Source organism: Montipora capricornis, chromosome 1 (assembly GCF_036669925.1).
Source record: "Montipora capricornis isolate CH-2021 chromosome 1, ASM3666992v2, whole genome shotgun sequence".
Taxonomy (NCBI): domain Eukaryota; kingdom Metazoa; phylum Cnidaria; class Anthozoa; order Scleractinia; family Acroporidae; genus Montipora; species Montipora capricornis.
In genome coordinates, this window is record NC_090883.1 from 30,749,877 (window position 1) to 30,764,876 (window position 15,000).

Here is a 15,000-nt window from a genome sequence, read left to right on the forward strand (position 1 = left end):
TTTAGCTGCTGAAAAGTAGCGTCGAACACAACACCTCTCAAGAATTTGAACTTTTTACAAGCGAAAGTGGGCGGGGCAGTGACTCAGAAATTCCGGCCCACTCCACAGATCGGTGGTTTTTTCGTACTATTTCAATGAGATCTTCCGATAGTTGTCCCTGTTGGACATCAGATGATATTAAATCAGTCTAAGCTGTCCCTACTTGAACTTGAACTTGTTCATGCTGCGGAACGGATCATCCAACTGTGCGTTTTCTTAATGTGCGGACTCCCAAGTTCGAATTTCCAAATGCCTCGCTTTTTTGTCGCGGCCAATCATGTTTGCAGCGATAGTTTTGTGAACAATGATTGAGGGCAGCGAAGAACGAAAGTCTTGAATTTCAGAGTCGCCAGGTTAATGAAAGACGGGAATAGGTGTTCATTGCACAGTCTCCCTGACTTTGTAACTTCCTTTTATTAGCCTCCATTAAAGGACGGTGCGACCTAATAAAAAAATTTTCCCCGGGTTATGACTACGCAGAAAAGTAGATCTCAGTTTGGGTTAGTGGAATGTGAAAGGAAAATAGTTGGGTAACCATGCATTTTTCGGAGATAATTAGGTTTTTTTTAAAAAAGTGGAAATTTATTTGATTAAACAAAGAAACGTAAGTTTTTTCACGGTTTCTATCTGCACAAACGTTTACTTGCAGTAAAACAACAGCAACGTCAAAGATCTGTTAAATGAATAGCAAGTTGAAACCGGATGATTCTATAAATGTTTTTAATCACAAATTTTTGAGCCTGACAGCCCTCCTCTGAAGTTATTAAAAAGCGCCCTTTATTAATTTTTCACGGCACCAAACATTAATCCCGACTTCAATGGTCCTCAAACTTTGATTTTATATTCCGGTAACAAAAATAGGGGTCGCCACGCGATTTAGAAAGTTAAATTGGTTTTTTTCCAACGTTTTGTGGGTTGATTTTTTGCAATTTTGTCACTCCCCTCTCCGGTGAATAAATAAATTTGCACCTGTTTTGTGTTGCACTCTGGGATATTCACTACGGCGACAAGTACTTTTTGAGTTGATAATGTTGGATCTTTGGTTGGATCTTGTTTCGGAAGTGGCTCTTACGTGACCAGAGTAACGTTGAAAGGATATTTGGAGGGAGAAATCTGATTTTTGTTGTACACTGCAATGAATCCAACCCGTACGGCGCTGAATCGAAGTGATCACCTACAAGTAGCTACTTACATTGTCAATCGTTTCTTGTGGTGAGCTTACTTGCCTTTGAAAGCCTTTTGAAGCACATTAAAATTCGTTAACTAATTTTTGTTCAGTACTAACGTCCGTTATTGAGCACCCCTCGATTTTTTTTTCCAGTTTTTGTCGCTCGTTGTGGCAGCCTATTGAACAAAACAAAAACAATAAATGCTTGCCTCATGCTTCGTGGTATTTTTTTTTTTGAACAATAATTATTATTGCACTGAAAGTATTTATCCCAGACCCTCTGTGGTTGTATCCGAAAAATTTACTTCGTTTGGTTTTTTTTAATTTCGATGATAAATAGCCCTGTTTCATTGTTGAATGGTGGACTTAATAAAGATGGCTCCAATCCGTCCACTTTCTCGCTTTTATCGATCATTGTTTTCAGCTTTTCAATTTGTCGTAGAGAACTGTTCCATTACGATTTCTTTTTTTTTTCTAATCTTTTTCTACAAGATACATATGTTTCGCACTGCAACCGAATAAATCTTCCAAGGTATTTCGATGAATAAAATCGGGAAAATAATTTGACTCAAAAAGGCAAAAAATCAGCGCGTGACAAAATCATTGCGTGATGCGCAGATCGTATGCGCAGTAACAATAGGTGGCACCGTAGCTCGTGTTTTTTTAATGCTGTTCCCTCGCGTGTGACTCGCGGTTCGCGCTCGCCTCACAATTCTATCGCTCGCTAAAAATCGCAAAAAATAGTTACTGTTATGCAGGTTACCTTTTTATTGACTTCTGTCCAGTCTATACTAAAAGGCAACGGTGATCTCTGACGTTATCAAGGTGATGTTCAAGCGAGAAAGGCTGCTACTTGTTTTAAACGATTTAATTTAAGCTATTATGTATCGAAAATACATGTTGTTCTTTTTGGGGGTACTTTTTCCGGCTGCATGTGTTTTACCGGCGTGACGCTCTTTTCACCCTCGAGAATGATTGATATAAATTCTCCTCAAGAGACAAGCAGGCTAGTGAGGAGATTATCACCTGGTGGTTTTTGTCTATCGATATATCATTGAATTCCCAAAACTGACATAAAAAGTAATGTATGGTAGTCAGTAAGGAATTAAATTAACGTTCCGATTTGGGAGTAAAGGGGTTAATAATTATTGGTAAATGTTCTCTTTGGTTCCTAGTGCCCGAAAGCATGCTGGGACCGTTGACGTCTGGATCAAAGACTGTCAAGAAGAAAGGAAGTTTCCTATCCAGGACTCCCCTGACGCCACGGTAATATTAGCCGTAATCTTTTTCATGTCAGGAGATTCTTATCTCGGAATTGTCATTTAAGTAACGAAAAAGTTGAATTTTAGAAACCTAGCCTAGGCGTTCAAATAGTGACGGAAGAACTTCACTGGGACTGCTCCCCCATCGTTTTCACAACTCGTTGTTATCAACATCCGTCTACTTCCCGGCGATTTATTGCTGCTCCGGCTCGTCACCGCTATCTGAACGCCTGCAACAGATTGTTTAGAGATTGCGACATTCAGCAGATTGCTGCAAAGTTGACTGAGGTGAAAGTTAATGTATTTTTTAAACGCCGAATATTGGGACGTGTGTTGAGTGAGAAAGCTTCTCATCTCAAGTTTTCAGTTGCGAATGAAATACTGATGGGATTTGGGGAAAGTGAAGAGATCAAACAACAAGTAGATTCTTAATTAATGGAGCTCGTGAAACGCAGTTAGTATGTTGTGTAGTAACCATCTTTCCGTCCTATTGTTTTTTCCCCAGGTTTGGAAGTAAAAGCAAACATCCAAGCAAGAGACCAACGCACTTCTTTGCCTCGCCGATGTTGAAATGAATTTATTGGATTCCTTATCAATTATTCGTAATCTGAAATAGTTCCTCAAGCAATGCATAAAGTATTGAGTAGTTAACATCTCCGTTAGAGACCAGTTTGATAGCTCTTCGCGTTGATTTGCTTCGGTGCTGACTATCCAAGTCGACTAACCGGTGAGAAGCGAGCGACGTTTTTGGATACAGTTGACACGATAGATGGGTTCGGAAGACCCCCTGAGAAGATATAAATACCCGGTTCAAAGTGTCAAAAACATTCAACGTTTGTTTCGAGTTTTATGTTATCGTGCGCTTATTATTTTTTGTTTGCGTATGCAGGCGCGCCTTTGAGTCAATTCCTTGCTTCGAAGTGAGCATCAAACGGTTTCAGCGGAAAGAAATTGCATTTATTGCAAGATGCCATGTGTCTCGAATGCGTGGTAATACCTTTGTGCATCGTCTCAATTCTGGAAGTTTTGATTAAAAAATTATACGCTTATTTTGTTTTGACTGATCTTGCGTCCCTTGAAAGCATTTTAAAAGGCGTTTGAAACAATCTTTTCTGTCTTTCCTTTAAACGTTTTTGCTGTTTTTTTTTTTTTGCCTTAATACTTCAATGAAGCAACCCGTTTGAAAAAACCCTTGTAACGTAAAGAGATGTTCACAACATTGAGTTAATACTAAACAAGTAATTATGTCTTGTGCTTCCAAATGCTAGCGGGAATTCTGTAATATGGAAAGAAGACTCTACGTTTTTATTATGCAAGGAATAGCATCTCATTGTTTAGTCTGATCAATGTGGAGCTGTGTTTCAGAAACAGCTGCCAAGTACTGGATGATATAACACCTTTGTAAAACAGAAATGAGCTAGTCTGTTTTATCCCTGTAAAAGGGACTTTGTAACTAATTTCTCAAAGTAATATTATTCATACAGATTAAACAAACCATCACCGGTGACCGTTGATCGTTGTTGTCAGTAAACTTATTGTCGTCTCATTTATCTTCAACTTTAATATGCGAGTGAGCTTGAAATCCAAATGTCTTCTTGTAGGAAGCCAATACACACGAAACGTCCGTTAATGTTTAGTTTTAACTTCGCTTCGCCTTGTGTTTTTCGGATCATTGAAACAGAGTGCGATCTATATCTGTTCTTCATTAAATTTCACTCGCTCTTCAGTTCGAAAGGAGGACAAATCGCAAATCACATGAAAATATATTGGTTTTCAAGCAACACAACCAGAAAAGTTTGGTGTGCAGGTTTCACTGATTTGAGCAGATGCCACGAAGTCGACTCTCGACGATTGTAAAGTATACATAGAGCTATCCAAGCATCACTCGTGAAAATCCTTTAAAACAAAGAACCACATATGACCACGTCGCACAATGTTTTGCACAGACATGTTAACGGTCACGTTTATAGAGAATTTGTGCTATAAAATTGGCCTCGAAGATCCTCAATTCAAAATCTTTAATCTTTGTAAAACCCTCTCGCCAAATTACAGTGTACTGTTGCGATTTGTTTACATCCTTGAAAGGCGCTGCCTGACTTCAGTATTTGAAGCTTTTGCGTTAGTTTAAGCATAATTTTGCTCATTAAATACATCTTGTGTTAACAGAAGTCCTTTTTTTCGAACTCAGGGGTCAAACAGTTAATTAAAACTCTTGCCACAGCAGCAGTAGAGGGCTGTCAGTAAGTTCATTGTGTGCCAAGTCGAAAATTGTGGTCGTCCAAATTTCGTTGCGATATTTTGCCCATTGACCATTTTAAACATCAGGAAGAGGCAGAGATCTTTGAATGTGGCAGCAACCCGTAACTGAAGCTTGTAAAGACAACCGGTGAAAGTCAATTTCTCAAACTTACCATTGGCAAACTTCCTCGAACCGGCTGGGGCATCGTGTTCTTGTATATTTTACACAAGGCGATCAACATCACTTAAGGATTAAAACTTCCTGTTCCATGCCCAATCGCGGAAACCAAAATATGTTCAAAGAAAGAGAAAAAGCTATTACCCCCGTTTAAGTTCAGGTAGACTACAGTAAATAAGAAACATTTCGTGAAAGGCTATTGAACGTAAACGAGAAACTGCTCGCTGTAGGATACAACGCGAAGTATGCATTCTCAGATCCCCGGCCTTTAACCTGTTTTAAGCTCTGGAATTTAAAATAATAGAAACTTAATTTTCAAGTCAAAGGCTTGGTGAGGACAGTCAAAATCCATGAGTACCCAATGAAGTTTATTTACGATCTGGATTCGCTTAAGAGAACAGCAGGATTTACAAGATTATGCGGCATATCTACGCTAAACAAGCTGGATAACAGCTTTCTCTTTGCATGCAAGATTCTGTGACGTGCGTGTCCTCCTTTACAAACTAACTTAGTAACAAACTGTTCAGAAGCAAGCCCCTCATTGATGTCTCCGCGGTTCCGATCAATACTCTGTGCGATCAAAACCCGAAAAGATGTGGCTTATTCTGCAAATCAACAAGTTGTTTTTGCACCCATTTCTCAGAAAAATACTTTAAGAATAGTTGCTATAAAACTTATCGGTGTTTTTGTTGAAGACGCCGCGTTTAAATCCATTTGAGTGATGAGCTTACCAGCGCCACAAGGACGATCTTTGGAAGAACCGAGGACTTAAGCAAAGTTCCTCAGCGTTAAGGCAACCCTGTGGCTGTGAAACGTTTTCCCATTTGTAGGCAAACTATCCAATTTTTCAATTCATTCGGGCCTAATTTGGATTTTTCATCGGCAATTGGATGTGACCCGATTTTCATAACCTCGTCGAGCAAATACATGATGCATTTCAATAACAAGCTAGTGCATTTCCAACCAATCACGCATTGGTAATCTCATGTGGGCCAATCAGAGCTCGTTCTCTATGCAATTGAGCTAAGCGGCAAAGAGGCGTGCTTTTCAGATGGGTCTACAGTGGATAACGTGAGATTTCAGTAAGAGAGTCACTTTAGACACTCCTTTTGCGAGCATTTACGGGTTTTTTGGACAACTTTAGGGATCTGTCGTAAAGCTGGAATATAAGCTACAAGTCGAATTTATCTGGAAGTTTGATTTGACCTCAGGGCGGCAGATTTCTTGTAATCTGTGAACCAGCTTCAGGATGCTGCAATCACCGTAGTGTCGGCTGGAGTTTCTGTGCAAGTTGAACCTTCATTGGAAGTGAGTTCTTTGGAAGTCAAGATGAGCATAGATTCGGCTCCAGACGAACCCCAAAATGCGGAAGACTAGAATTTAGGGGAGTTGAAGTCGCATATCTGAATATCGACGGAGAATTCATGTTACCCTTAGCCGAACTATTGGCTTTGGTTCTACCGTCGACACCTAGAACTACGTTATTTACTAGAATGGAAAAGATGAAAGTTCGCAGGCATTTCTGCCAGCCAGAAGAAATCAAACTGCTAAAGACAGTCAATGGAATTCACGGTTCATCAGCGAACTGTACCTTGCTTTCAAAGACAGAGGTTGAAAGATATTTTTCTATTTACATCGATAACTTAGCGGAACAGAGTAATGAGAGTAACAAATTAATAAGTTCAGAGGATATAACGAATGCGTCGAAGACCAACAGGGAAGAAAGCGAAGCGGCTAAGTGCAAAGCAAAGCTGAATATGCAATCCGCCTATCGTAACAACAAAGAAATCCCACAGAAATTAACGCCTCCTCAAAAACACAAAAAATCAACTCATCTTAAAGCAAAACACAAGTTGCCGAAGATCTCGAACTCCGTGAAAGTGAAATCGGCTCCCTTGTCTGTTTCTCTGTGCAACGAAACAATAGCAGACACTGACGGCCGCGCATCCATTGAAGAAACCTCGTGTGCCGTGAGCTTTGACAAATGCGTCGAAGACATTCTTCCCGTTGCGTCAGAATCACACCGCTCGGCTTCCCATGTATCGAACTGTTCGCAAACACATCCATTGCTTAATAACAACAAACGATTGAAGAAGCGTGACAAAAAATTCGACTCAGCATTGAACAAAGAAGGAAAATCGTCTCGGGCAAAGAAAAGGCTTTCAAGTGATAACGAAATCAAGCAGGAATTCGAAGCGCCATTAAAAATTCCCAAGTGGTGCGCACCAAATGGACTAAAGCAACCGAACGCTTGTGAATTTCATGCTGCGCGCAAATCGCAAAAGAGCGATGGAGACGGCCTAATTTCCGACTGCTCGTCTGTTGATAGCGGGTTTGCCTCAACTGCCTTATCAAATGCAAGTACACCAACGAAGACTGATTTTTCAGCTGTCGAGTTGAGCGGGCTTCTGAGGAAAGACGAAGAAGCTATTAGAGAACACGAATGCTCTCCGCTTAGACCACCAAAGCTTAAAACGCCATCAAAAAACAGCTGCGGACAAAATTACGGAAAAAGTCTTACGTTGTCGCCACCGGCACTCGTATTGAAGCGTTACGAAGATTCGTGGCAAGTTGAACAAAAAAGCCCCGATAAAGATGTAAACTGTTTGCATAAGAGGAACCTAAAGTTTAAGAAGAAGAAAGCGCGAAGGGGTGAATTGTCTTCGCACTTTGACGAAACTTGCGGTCACGTTAAAACAAATTCATCGCACGAACAAGTGAGAAAGAGGAGAAAACGACGGAAATCTCTAAATTTAAGAGAAGAAACATGGACTACCAACGACTTAATCATCGGAGAAAACACAGACATGCCAGGATTAAGAAACACAAAGAAAAAGCGAAAGCAAAAGAACTCTATCAGTCGTGAAGTGACTTCGTTGAACGGCAAAGTGCATGAAGAAGAAGAAATTGGTGGTATTTGCAAAACAGCTAAAACAAGGAACATAGAGAGACTTTCAGAGGAAAAGCAAAATTTGACGAAGTGTTTGACTGCAAATGAGCTAAGCAAATGCGCTTTGTTGGGGGACGAAAAGGTTCTGGATAAACTGGTCGGGGATGCATTAGACAATTTTTTTGGTCGGAAAACAAAGAAGAAAACCCCACAACCAGTGTTGGACAGTTCGTCAGCTGGTCCAACGCCGAAGAAACCAAAAGTCGTTGGACCCAAAAAACCTGTTTTAAAGACCAACAGTAGTTTCAAATTATTAAACTTGTTTCCTGTAACATCGCAGTTGAGTATTGAAGACGGTGGTTTGTGTCCAGTTTTCACTATGTCGTGCCCTGAAGGGGTTCGACCTCCAACGTCTCATCCTCTTTGGAAGTGGAGTCTGGGAGGACCAGTTTTTAGCGATCCGGCTCCACAATTCCTCAAACCAAGACCTGTACCGAATCCGAAGAAAACGCTGTGTAGCTGCCAGATGACAGAAGCTGCCAACAAGGAGAGAAGCCTGTTGAAAAGGAAAGGGCGAAAGGGATTTTCAGAGTCGAAACAACCGATAACGCTTCCATCTGTTCCCATAACTGCTAGTTGTGCGAATGGAACTTACTCCGATTCGAAAGCAAAGCAGAATATTTGTCTGGGACTTGGTGAGTCTGATGTGTCTAGGTGCAGTACAACTCCACACGGTTCTTCTTCTCCTTCAGTCAAAATTTTATAGTCGCAAGTTAATTAACGTACGTAGCAAAGGATTAAGATTATAGGACTGACGAATCCTGCGTAATAGTTCCTGCATAAAGCTTTCACGCGAATCAACGACGCCTCTTAAAGGTTCGTGTTTGTAGTAAAATTGAAAATATTGCAAGTGGATTGACGTTTTCTAACGCTTGTCAACTTTACTCCCATTTTGTTGTTTTGGAAATTTTCTTTTAAGAGGTATTTGTGAAGCTTCGATTTCCCGAAGGAAGCTTCGGTTTCCCGCTGTCTAGTTTTAATGTTTTCGGGCGAATTTTTGTTTTAATTCAAACCAAGCTGACACTACATCAAATAGAACAATTAAGGCAGTTTCTTCGTTATATCAGCAACTTACAATGTATTTCGTCGTATTATATAAGAAAATTGTAAAGAGCTGAAGTGTTTTGATGTATTTTTTAGCTTTAAGTTTCAAGTTTTTGCTGTACCTTTTTCATTAGTGTTTGTTTATTGACGTTTCATCTTAAAATCCTTGAACTTTAAATTTTCAGTCCTTGCCTCTTTGAAATTTGTTGCTGTAAATGAGATAGCTACGTTTTCTGTTTGTAAGGAGCAGTTGATGTAATTTTTGGAATGGGTTTTTTTCATCTCACTTGTCCACACTAAAAGTCACATGAATAAGGCTGTTGAATCGATGTGGTCGTATTCTCAAAACCAATTTATAAAATAATGTCTTGACTCTGCGAGGAGAAATTCAGTGCTAATCACGAATGGTTAAGCTAGGTTAAAATAATTGAGAGAAATGATTAGTGAAGTACATTAGACTTCCACTTCAAATGGAACAAAATGAGTGGGTATCCTAAAGTCATTTTGTTTTGTCACACTGTTACTAATTTGGAAGTGGTATTATTCACCCCTAATGTTAAGTTTTAGAATCTTCCATTGATCAAAATTTGGTAAATGCAGAGAATTTTACGACCCAGAAGTACAATTTTGCAATATTACATAATTTCTAGTCATAATAATATTAGTGAATGGTGGTATATGGGTTCTGTTTAATTCATCAGAGGGGAAGATTTGTGTGATAATGCAATACTTGTTTTCACACAGTTTCAGCACATCCAAGAGAGCTTATTCATACACAGCTTTATCCGTGCCAGACAAAAATTTTCACAGTCTTATGCCATTTTCACATCCAATGTCTTTCATAGGGAAGATGATATTTCCCACTCGCCACAATCTTCAAGCAAAGACAGGCCTTACATGTTGCCTGTGGTTATTAAAAAAACTGACTAAAAAATGCAAGTGCAAAATTTCTTGAGGTCTTAATTAGTTTCACACAGCTTCTCAGTTTTCATTGAATTGACAAAGTTTGATCACCTTTCATTTTGTTAATTTTGGTTGTCTTTTGCAGGCAATTGAAACCCCTTAAATAATTAAAAGCCTTGTGTTCTTGCTCATGCTTTCGCTTGGTAACTGTTGTGATTACAAAAAGTCAACTCACACTGTTTGTAATAAAATCTGTTTGCAGTAAGATTGTCTGAATCACTGTACCCAGTCCACGGAATGGTACTTCATAGTACTAGTCTGTTCAGAACATGATCTTACCCCAGTAAGTTTTGAATGATTAGAAGGATTGAAAGTCTAGAGTTTACTTCCCCTATGCCTCATTAAAAGGGTTTTTTCGCTCAATGTCTCACTGGAGATTGCATTATTGCCTTAGCATCACAGGAATAGACCATTTTAAAATTTGCACGGCTGGACTGGATCTAGCATGAAATGGAGGCTAATGTAGGCAAAGCTTTTCAAATGCAAATTAATTTTCCCACATTAGCCTCCATTTTATGCTAGATCCAGTCCAACCGTTAGAATACAAAACTGGCCTCTTGAGTTGTGGTGAGAGCATGTTTCCAACAACAACAAGTTTTAGGATTAATACTATGCTGTGGAATCAATTTTTTATGTTCATCTCATCATCATTATTATTATCATTATTTCTTGAGATGTTCACAATGAGCAGCTAAGGACAGTCAAGGAGTTTCAAAGCTTGACAGTGACATCTATGTACCTACCAGGGAAGCCACTGTCAGGCCATATGTGCTTACAGGGATCAGTTTCATAACATGATTGGAAGAGCATTGCATGGGCATTGCAGAGGTCATGAGTTTGAATCCACTTGAAGCCCCCTGAATTTTTCATGTGTCTGTGAAATGACAATTGCCTAACTTGTCCAGTTAAGTGGAAGGATCACTTCTGCCTTCCATCTGCTATGTATTGACAAAGTTCGGCCCGTAACTTGTGGGGTATGAATCAAGTGACATTTTCTATGATTTCTGGAGGTTAACCTCTAATTTCACAGTCGAAACTGCAGAAGTAACATTATCAAAGTGCAACCAACCAATTAACTCAAGTTGATTTGTAAAGCTAGGGACATGAAGGTAAGACCAGAGTTTTCTCTTACCAATTTTAAATTATTTGTTGTCTGCTGATTCTGACAAACATTTTGTTTATTATCTTTATTAGTGTCATCATCATCATTATTATGATAAAAATAGCCTGTTTCGTAAGAATCTTTGGCTGTTTAGATTAACATACCCTTTTCAAATTTAGGGGTGGCAAATGAGTAATTTGAAGAACATAATTAAAAGGCCAGATAAATCAAGCTCTACAGATTTAAAAAGGACCCCGAAAAACTAGAATAATCTAAAATTGTCTCGTGGACCGCATTTTTGGAATTACTGCGCAAGGTTTTTGTCAACTTAATTTGTGGTTTTGATCACTCTGAAATTCCTCCTCTCCGCCTGTAATAGATCATTTCCTGTAAGCTACAATGTATTCCCACCTTGAAAGTCTAACAACTTGTGAGAGGATTTGCAGAAATAATGTAAACGTGCGATGAGCATGGAGAATTTAATGGCCTTCCACTAAGAAATGCTTCCCTGTAGCCTCAGGTGAGGCAGTTCTGTGATTTGCTGTGAACTCCAAACACCCTCATCCCGCAATTTTTTAGGGCAGCCTTTTCTTCAGAGAGTCGGCGGGGACCAATTGAAAATGGTAAATGATTGAAGAAAACTTTGAAACGGGGGAGAAAATCGACAGCAAAACTAGTTACGTCGAGTAACGTCGAAAAGGGTTTTCCGAGAAAAGTGGTTCCGAGATAACAAGAGGAAATGTCAACAAGGCAAGTGTACTTATTGAAGAAAACGACAAAATGCTTTTGGACCTTTTGCTCTTCAGTGAGTTCCCTTGTTTTTATATGTTTTTCTTTTTTTTTTTTTTTACTGGGTTTCTATATTTCATCCCGCATCCTCAGCAGTTTCAGTACATTTTCTATTCGATTCTCTCCAGGTAAATAGATTTATAGCCGTTTCGCCTCTTTCTAATTTTGCAAAAGAAAGCTCTTGACGAATAACGAATCAACTTAGCGTTTGCATGCGAATTTACTTCAGTGTTGGCCAAACGACCGGTTACTTTTTATTCTCACGATAAGGTGGTGGCGTGCTCGAATAGATAACGGTGTCTGACATTTGCAGACTGTAGACTGCAGACTAACCCTAAATCACAATTATTGAAAGCTAACCGTTTTAAAACGGGTTCTTAGACTTAAATAATGTTTATCAGCGCTATTTGAAATGGGTGCTTAGACTTAAATACATGTAAGGTTTATCAGTGCTATTAGTATTTGTAGGCAGTCTGCAGTCTGCAAATGTCAGACACCGAATAGATAAAGGTTGTTTTCATAGAGTGAGGAAGATCCTAGTGAGCGAGATACGTTTTCTGCAAATAGTGCTACAAAACAGAAGAACCGGATCCTGGTAAAGGACCTTATAGAAAGCTAAAAAGAGCGAGATTGATATAACGATGAAGGAATATTATATTGGAATATACTTATACTAATACCCGAAATGCCCGCCGAAATGCCTTTGCTAAAAAATCTCACCTTGAAAAGAGCGGTTTTCGTATTTTTATTTGTTGACCGCTGTTATAGCGAATTGTTTTTAAATAGGTATCAAAGTTAGCAAGGAAGCCTTAATGAAGAAAAGTCATAGGGCTTTTCTTATTAATTAAGCTTCCTAGATGGCATTCCAAGACGACATTGATACGCTATGATTTGACCTGTAGACTGCTGTTATGGTAAATAACAATGGCGAAACAAAAGAATGTGATTGAAATCAACCACTCAACTGATGAAGACGATAGTGTCGAAATATTTATTCACCGAGCCTGAGGTGAATAATTGTTTTAGTAAAATCATAGGTGGTTATTTGAAAAATATGCATTTTCTTAAAAAAAAAAAAATATATATATATATATATCTGTCACCTCGACATAACTTCTTTCGGCCATTTTGAAAGAACCGCTTAGGTGATTATCGTTTAATAATCAACCAATCAGCGCAGAGAATTCTGATTGAATACTGATTGCTCTCAGCTGTCAGAAAATTTTTGGATCAGGTTGCAATATCACTAAAAATGAAGATGACAGGAAAGAGGATGAACATGAATACAAAAATAGGTACAGCAATGTATTTGGCAGTTGTTCATGGTTAACTTTAACCCTCTTGAGAATCACTTTAATCCGGAAAAAACCTATTTCGGATCTACTTTCAAGAGAATCTGCTCTGAGTGGGCTTTCCTCCCTTCATGTAACAAGCCCCTTATGGTATATTACATTTTGGCCGAAGTTGAAAGTGAATTTAACGAACAAGTGACCAATCATATCGGCAACAATTTACACTTTCGGGTTGGTGGTGACGTCAGAGAGAGTCTCATATCTGTGCGTAAAGCTACGTTATATTAATACGAGCAACAAAAACGTCCAACTTGTCTCGCGACATTGCTGCTAAACTAGTTGAAAAGCGATGTTACGTCCCACGCAAAACCTGTCTCGCAACAGAGATGTGTTACAAGTTGCGTGAATTCAGGCCTCTGATTGGCCAACAAGGTCACGCAAGCTTAATTAACCTATGAAAACAAAGATGGCGGTCGCCACTTGGCAGAGGAAACGTACTGCAGCCACGTATGACGTTATCACCTTTCTTGACGAATCAAGAGCGCCAAAAAAGTTGTGTTGGAGTGGTAGAACGGGCAGCATTTTGGAGATTTTGTTGCAGAAGTAGAACTGACCTCTACTTTCTGCAACAGGCTGCAGCAACTTGCAACACCTTTTTTTGTTGCGAGACAGGTTGTACGTCGGATGTAAACCGCGCAACATCGTTTTTTGACTAGTTTCGCAGCAATGCTGCGAGACAAGTTGGACGTTTTTGTTGCTCGTATTACCGTAGAATACTTGGCAGGAGGTGGCCAAACCCAGAAGTATATCAGTCAGCTGGACTGATTTGAGGGGTATTTTTTTCTGTTCCCGATCCGCTACTTTCGAGGTGTCGCGGGTCCAGAGAAAAAACCTCTCTCAAATCAGTCCCGTATATACTACTAAACCAGTAAGTCTTGCAAATAATGAGAAGAAAGAGCCATGCAAACAAGAAAATTCTTCTCTACGTCCACCATGTTTTTATTTCTTCTGGTTTGGCGCCTAAATTCCCTCCGTAGCCAAACCTTGGCCGGGCCCACTTCTCTGCATTGTGACAATCTAATTTTCACTGACTGGATCGTAAGCGGAATCGGAAAGCTTCCGACTCCTACTCCGATTCTGTCGCTCTTGAAAACTAGCCTTAATTAAAGGTAGAAAAAAACTTTTTTGTACGAATCGTCAAACGAGGAATGCCTTCGCAACTACAACCCTCCAAAACTAAACGAGAAGAAAATTAACCTCTGGACTACAGGTTGAATGTGTGTTTTTTTTTTTCCGCAAAATACTATTTCCAAATGGTCTGGATAGCACAAGTGTTACTAATATTTTTAAAAATACAACCACACTTTTGAGTTTAAAGGGGCTAGGTCACGCAATTTTAGGCAATTTCAGCACTGATCGTATGGTCATAGAATTAACTAAAATATCAAAATAACTGTTCAAAACAATAGAAGAACTGTATCAAAACACAGGGAAGCCAAGAAGGAACATGGATGGACAAGACTGGAGAGGATTGAAATGGATTGAATTTGGGTAAATTTGAAAAACATCGGCCCACCTTTTTTCAAATTTATACCAGTCTATATCAAAATGTCATTTACACAGCTGGAAAATCATTCTCAGTTGTTATGTGGGCGTGATTTTGCAAATGAAAGACTCTTGCTCTGCCAATTTGACGTTTAGAGCTCCTAATTAACAAAATTAAACAAAACTACCTAAAATAGCATGACCTAGCCCTTTAAGGAACATGTTTCGATGTTTCAAACATCATCTTAGCCATAGTGAGTGTAACATTACAAATTTACAACATAATTCGTATATATATATATACATATGTAGCTATCAATACAATGATTCTTTGTCGATTAAATGTTCGTTACAAGTAGGTAAAATTCAAACGAACCAACAATATTACAGAGAACACAACTGACATAACGGTAAAAGTTTAAAAGTGCAA

At 39.1% G+C, this 15,000-nt stretch overlaps 2 protein-coding genes and 1 long non-coding RNA gene across 4 annotated transcripts in view; 2 read left to right on the plus strand and 1 right to left on the minus strand.

The window, feature by feature from the left end:
* Positions 1–3,975, plus strand: part of LOC138038238 (rac GTPase-activating protein 1-like) — a 26,038-nt gene extending 22,063 nt beyond the window's left edge. Inside the window, exons 23-24 of one of the 2 annotated variants that reach the window (XR_011130213.1) lie at positions 2,383–2,757; positions 2,975–3,975. Coding sequence is in view for 1 of the 2 variants with exons in the window: in XM_068884047.1 (XP_068740148.1) it covers positions 2,383–2,473; positions 2,975–3,044 (161 nt within the window). In the remaining variant the exon portion in view is untranslated. The remainder of the gene's footprint in view (positions 1–2,382; positions 2,758–2,974) is intronic. The other variant, XM_068884047.1, reaches the window with a different exon arrangement.
* On the minus strand, positions 2,974–5,793 carry LOC138038251 (uncharacterized). Its single transcript, XR_011130214.1, has 2 exons — positions 5,617–5,793; positions 2,974–4,969 (listed from the first exon to the last, which is right to left on the minus strand). It is a non-coding gene; the product is annotated as an uncharacterized lncRNA (long non-coding RNA).
* A 147-nt stretch (positions 5,794–5,940) lies between these two features.
* On the plus strand, positions 5,941–10,047 carry LOC138038227 (uncharacterized). Its single transcript, XM_068884041.1, has one exon. It carries the CDS (start codon positions 6,310–6,312, stop codon positions 8,539–8,541), a length of 2,232 nt encoding a protein of 743 aa, XP_068740142.1. The 5' UTR covers positions 5,941–6,309; the 3' UTR covers positions 8,542–10,047.
* The last annotated feature ends 4,953 nt before the right edge of the window (positions 10,048–15,000 follow it).

Coding starts and splice junctions, on each gene's coding strand:
- LOC138038227 (XM_068884041.1), top strand. CDS start 6,310: ATGTTACCCTTAGCCGAACTATTGGCTTTGGTTCTACCGTCGACACCT.